The sequence below is a fragment of the Anneissia japonica genome, unplaced genomic scaffold, assembly GCF_011630105.1.
Source record: "Anneissia japonica isolate Jap-2015-1 unplaced genomic scaffold, ASM1163010v1 scaffold287903_len222995_cov181, whole genome shotgun sequence".
NCBI classification, from domain to species: Eukaryota; Metazoa; Echinodermata; class Crinoidea; order Comatulida; family Comatulidae; genus Anneissia; species Anneissia japonica.
This window is the reverse complement of record NW_022734459.1, coordinates 35,817-42,279: the sequence shown is the minus strand read 5'-3', so window position 1 is coordinate 42,279 and position 6,463 is coordinate 35,817. Positions and strand designations below refer to the sequence as shown.

Sequence of the window (6,463 nt, the reverse complement as noted above, 5' to 3'; positions counted from 1 at the left end):
AGGAATTATTTCAAATTTGTTAAAAAACTGATTCTGACTGAGATTTTGACACTTAAACAAACATATCTCAGCCTAACCGAACGACCGCATTGTGCGAGATGCGAAGTACAAAAAGGAATCTCATTAGAGAGGGCGCACTTTATTGATTGTATAAAGTATACGTAAAAGCGAGAGTATTCCAGTGGATGCGATCTAAAACCTCTGAATTTGCCTAGTAACGATGAATTCGTCCAGAAAATGGTAATATTTTATGAGAAATAGTCTGTATTTCTCTTTTTTTATTCATGATTTATAATAATTGGAGTAATGCAAATGAATATTTTCTAAAAAAGGTCAGTTTTTAGTGAAATTTTGCCGGGAATGGGGCTTTAAACAAACATATCTCATTGCCTACTCGAACGACCGCATTGTGCGAGATGCGAAGTACAAAAACTAATCCCATTAGATAGGGCGCACTTTATTGACTGTATAAAGTCTGTCTCTTATACACTTCGTAACATCTGCGTTGTTTCTGTAAAAAAAGAAAAGTAGCACCAAGTGATACAATAATATAATAAAATTGTTAATAAACTAATGTTACCGTAATTTAAATAACAAGTTGGCTGGTTTTTCCTGATAAAAAGTTTGATTTCTATAAATAATATCATATCAAAAAACAATACCGTACTAAGAGAAATAACAAATTTTTAGTATTCATTTTATTATAGAAAAGACCTCGATAAAAGAGTAAAATGGTACTAGGAATGCAACACACTAGAAAATAACCTATAAACCATAATATTAATAATTGAAATTTAGTTTAGTAATAATAGTATTCATTTTATTTGCTTTTAAAGCATATTATGTTACTTAGTAGAAAGACAACAAAACATAAATAAAGAAAAGTATGATAAACCGTTTGACGAACATACAATGATTTAATAGGCCTAGTTATATTAAATTTGGCGTTTTCGCAACTCCATTGGCGCTCCATATATTTGTTGAAAACAAATCGCGACCGAAATGAAGCGTGACCGAAACGAAGCGCGACCGAAATGATCTGTATTCAATGAAAGCAGGTCTCCTTCGCCTCTCTGCTGGCCACCAGAAAGAGATGGGTAGAGGCCAAGGCCTATCCTCACAGGCCTAGCTAAAAGTCTGGATTAAGAAATCTGAGTTACAAAATAATTCCTTGTTGAGGTGAAACTATCACATCACAAACACAAACACACACACACCAAAGATGTTTACCTCCTTGCTTGCACACACACATATTGAACATAGCCTGGCCTAGGCCCTATCTAGACTAGGCCGGGTTAAATTTGTTAGTTACTAGGCCTAGGCTTATATAAACTTTTTAAATTAAAGGTAGTTATTTTATGTGTTCAAATACACAGTAACACTTTTTTCGAACTCAACAGCCAGTGCACACCATACTGTTTTTTAATTGCGCGGAGGATATCTAAAAAATCATCTCAAAATCACTAGGAAAATAGTAGGTGCGCAGAATTTTAATTGCTGCATAATTGCATTGGTTATATATTAAGATTTGGTCAAAGCCTAATTGTCAGCAAAAGCTGCTCAGGAATCGGCACTGATTTTACACATTTCTAAGCCAAATTTTCGGAACCGAGGATACAGTCTAGAGTGCACATATTCAGAGAATATACTATGCGATGGCTAATATCTGAGCCCAATCTTTTTGTACCCAAGTCTAAAATATGACTTTTCAAAATATGCCCGGACAGGTGTGATAAAAATGAGGCAAAATATTGTGTTCACCAGCATTTTTATTTTTTTTTAGGTTTAAGATGAGAAACTTGCAATTGCAAACATGTCATCGAGCTTCTCAAGTTGCTGAACTTGTTGGAGTTGTATGCTCAACTGTTGATTGTGACACCGGGAGAATTTATGCATCAAACTCAAGATATATTGTTGGACTAGATCCAGATACTGACCAGGTTAACTATAATTATGTGCTTATTGATATTGAACATGTTTATATGTTTGTAGCGGGTTATTAAATATATAAAAAAGGTAAAGGTACACTGTAAATGTAGGGGAATAACCCATAACTTGCAGCATCATTTGTGCTGAATTGCATATGGGCGTGGTCCATGACTATCTAGCAGCTGTAAAGAGTCGCTCCATGGTAGCTACTTTTTCACATCATTTTACAATGACGGGCTGAAATGAACCATAACATTGGGGTAACCCTCTACTCTTCTGAAAGATGCAATGGGTTCTTTAAAGTGCACACAAGCCAGATGTATACACTGGACCACCATTTTAAGTCCTTATCCGAGAAGACTTGGTTCTACCATGGGGAGGAGCAGCTGGAACCAGTGCCGATGTTAAGGCTCTAGCTAGCGGCGCCCCTGCCTTGATTCGCAAAACAATAAAGTAAACAATTAAGTGTTGTTATTCAAATTACAGTATGTTATGTTTTATGTTGAGGCAGGTGCCCCTGCCTTACCACTCGGCCACTCAACTCGCAAATCAATAAATAAACAATTAAGTGTTGTTACTCAAATTATGTTATGTTTTTTGTTTATTTTTTAAAGGGGAAAATTGCATTTTTATTGTAAATCAGAGTTCCATTCAGAACTTACCCTGTCTACTATACTTGGACTCCTTTTCATTAAATAAACACATGAATTAACTCATTTTAAAGGTATCATTGAATGTCTGTCTATGCACCGAAGGATACATCATACCAGATAGTACAGACCATGTGATTGGGCTACAGCATATTCCAGACCAACAATCTGTGTGTGCTGCTACAAATAAAGGAGATGTACTGCTTATCAATACAATGACAAATGAGGTAAAGTGTTCAGTTACGTATATATAAGTAACCTAATTTGTGTTGTCACCTACTAGGCAATAATACTGTACTATATTTATGCTATATATGCTGCATTTATCAAAATGATTGTTCAGTTTTCATCTACATAATTCTTGCATTTTAGGTAGAATGCATTGGCAGTGTTGACCAGGGTTTGACAGCAATATCATGGAGCCCTGACCAAGAACTGGTGGTCCTTGCCACAGGTAAACCTTGACACCCCACCTGTTAATGAGTTTTCTCCTTCTATACAAAAATTCCTGAGTCAATATCTATAGCATTTCTTTCAAATATATCATTCTTGAAGTAATAATACTGGGGCGGATGTAGTGGGGGTGCAAACAGTGCAATCGCACCCTGTAGATGGTATTAAGACAAATAATTGTTGTATTGTATTGTTGATATGGATTACCGGTAAGATTTTAATGTATGAGAGTGCAATTTTCGGGCGCCTGGAAGTCCTTCTTTCTCACCTCTGCCCCAACCTGAGGTGGTGTGGATTCTCACATACCCCCTACCGCCAAATCCTGCATTAATCAGAACTAATGTTCTCATTAATTTTCTTTATCAGTTTACTATATATAATCCAAGCAATTTTGGAATTCAGTATTGATTCAAATCTATAATTTTTATAGAAGCTTCTTCGGGAGTATAAATTAGAACCTATAACATATGAATATTATTAAATTAAATTGCTCTGGTGCTGAGTTAGCAGTGCAACTTGAAAAAATCCACAGTGGGGAGTTTACAAAATAAAACCAATTATCTTGAATCTTGAATATTATTTCTTTAAAAATTGATCCTCTGTACTGTTTATTTTTTCTTAAAGGTCAAAATACACTGATTCTTATGACCAAAGACTTTGACCCAATTACAGAGACCTCTTTACACCCAGAAGAATTTGGAGAGGGTAAGCCAATTTTAAGTAGGGATACCGTTTAACAACAGTAATATATTATACTAGTAATTTATAACTCACCTTTATAACTCAGCTGCATTGACTCTCTTGCAGGTAAACCAGTTACGGTTGGTTGGGGCAAGAAAGAGACCCAATTCCATGGATCAGTCGGCAAGCAAGCTGCTAAGGCCAAGCCAGAACCAGTAAGCTTAGCCACGGAATGGGATGATGCAAAGATAAGAATTAGCTGGAGGGGAGATGGGCAGTTCTTTGTGGTCAGTTGCATTAGCCCAGAGACTGGTAAGTATGCATGTGGATTTTTAGGTTTACATATTAACACTTTAATATGATTTATGATGAATTATGGTAGTTCCACAAATTAATGTGTGTAGTTTGCTATGAAACTGCATTAAATTTGCCAATAGTGTTAAAAATTTGAATATTTTCACCTCTCCAACTTACATAAAAGAAGAATTCTAATTTTTGTAGAATAATCCTAATTTTTAATAATCAGAAATGTCTTTTATGTAAAGCACAAAAGTCTTGGATTTTAACAAAATTTTCTTTCAGGTGCTCGTAAACTTCGTGTGTGGAATCGAGAATGCATTCTCCAGTACACTAGTGAGGATGTCAGTGGACTTGAACATGGGTTATACTGGAAGTAAGTACAGGTCTCCCTTCAATTAAAGACCACTTTTGGGACCATGGTTTTCATAATCTTCACTGGTACTGGTATGAGCATCTATAATGCGTCTCTTCGTTGCAGTTATAAAGTGTTGCTGCTGGTAATCAGCATTGGAGCAGGCAAACCCACCAGTTACTCATTTATACTCCTGGGTGGAGAGAAGCAATGCAGATAAAGTGTCTTCCTCAAGGACACAAGCAAAATGCACAGCGAGGGATTGAAGCCCTGACCTCAATGTTGGGAAACCAAACCGTTCCCGCTGCGGCAAACTGCTTCCACAAGCAGCTTTGTGGTCTCTAATTAAAAAAATAAAAATAAAAGAAAAAGATATTTGCTAATTTGGGACCACAGAAAAGTGGTCTTTAATTGGAGGTGGTTTTTAAGTGGAGGGGTCTTTAATTAGAGGCAGACCTGTATAATGCCTGTTCAGGGCCTTCCTTTTCTCTAAGCAACCACTAATTCAATACCTGTCCAATGCCTTGTTAATATACTACTAGAGACTGAACTGAAAAGAACATATATTTTTCACGATTATATGCCTATTCTGTTAAAAAAATTTTCTTTTCTCTTTATTTATCAATTTATTTAATACTTTGCACTTACAAATATACATAAGTGATGGAAGAGTGCCAACAGGCTATAAACACCTCTACAATGGCTTTCTCCTTATAAGTATATTTATTTACTGATAAAGGTAATTTTTTAATCATATAAATTATTATTAAACACCAAACATCCTTGATATATCTGTTATCTCCACACTTGTAATTGGGTAGTCTCGAGGATAATGATTGCCTACATTACAATTGTAAAAAAAACATTTATGAAAATGTCAACACACTTTGAAATCAATATAAATTTCAGACCATCTGGAAGTTTGATTGCCTCCAGTCAGCGTCTGGCACACCGACACGACATCGTATTCTTTGAGAAAAATGGTCTACGACATGGTGAATTCACCCTCCCATTTGGGCAGCAGGAAGTTAAGGTCAGAAGTCCAAACATTATGTTTAAGTATTTGAAAATGAAAATGATGTTTTAAACAAACTAAACGTGATATGTATGCTCTACAGGTTATGGAAGTGCAGTGGAACTTAGACTCAAATGTACTCGCTGTTTGGCTTGAAGACCTGCCTCCAAAAACAGCAGATGAAAATTTCTTCCCTAAATCATATGGTAAGAAAACTAACTGAAGAATTTCATTCATTTATATCTTTTTATTTCTCTAAAAATTGAATAGGCCAACAAATAGAAGCAATAAATTCATATGTAAAACATCTGTAGGTTAAAAACAGAGGAAAATTAGTGAGTTGGTAACAAAACTTAAGACTACATGTGCAAGACTCAAGGAATCGAGATGGAGAAGAGAAAAATCTTCTTTGTATGCCAATAATGATGTTTGTCCTTTAGGGCGTTTTTAAACATTTGAAACAATATGCCAGTTGATAGTTTGAAATGCGCATGCCCATATTCAAGGTCATTCAACGTAAACCTATGTTGTGCGTATGGCTTATGCATATTGACCTTGATATGCATATTGACCTTATGCATATTATTATTATTGACCTTATGCATATTGACCTTGATATGGGTATGTGCAGTTTAAACCGTAAATTGGCTTATTCTTTTGATTTTGTCAAAACATGTTCTAGACCCTTGTTCTTTTGGTATGAGTAAAAACACTGGTTTTAAGGCATTGTAACTTGGCAGTCAATCATATTGTCTATCCTTTTCACAGTGCAATTATGGACTGTTAACAACTATCACTGGTATCTGAAACAGAGTCTAGACTTCAAAGCATCATCCAATGAAAGATTAGTAACCATGGAATGGGACCCTGAACAAGCATATCGTCTGCACATAGTGACAAAAGGTGGTGATTATTGTCAGTATACATGGTCGTGGGCAACAAATCATAGCAGGGGTATGACCCCACAGAACCAAGCTCATGTTGCAGTTATTGATGGGGGTATGCTTCTAAAATTTTATTTTTTAAAACAAGCATTTATGGGAAAATTCAAAATGCTGACATCAATTTTTGTTAGGATTTGAT

The 6,463-nt window shown here is 35.6% G+C and overlaps 1 protein-coding gene across 1 annotated transcript in view; it reads left to right on the top strand.

Moving 5' to 3' along the window:
* LOC117116415 (elongator complex protein 1-like) overlaps positions 1–6,463 on the top strand; it is a 19,563-nt gene that overhangs the window by 1,878 nt on the left and 11,222 nt on the right. The window contains exons 2-10 of the mRNA XM_033260452.1: positions 1,784–1,940; positions 2,654–2,806; positions 2,952–3,033; positions 3,657–3,737; positions 3,840–4,025; positions 4,296–4,386; positions 5,275–5,398; positions 5,484–5,586; positions 6,149–6,379. Of these exons, the coding sequence (XP_033116343.1) occupies positions 1,791–1,940; positions 2,654–2,806; positions 2,952–3,033; positions 3,657–3,737; positions 3,840–4,025; positions 4,296–4,386; positions 5,275–5,398; positions 5,484–5,586; positions 6,149–6,379 (1,201 nt within the window). The 5' untranslated portion in view covers positions 1,784–1,790. The remainder of the gene's footprint in view (positions 1–1,783; positions 1,941–2,653; positions 2,807–2,951; positions 3,034–3,656; positions 3,738–3,839; positions 4,026–4,295; positions 4,387–5,274; positions 5,399–5,483; positions 5,587–6,148; positions 6,380–6,463) is intronic.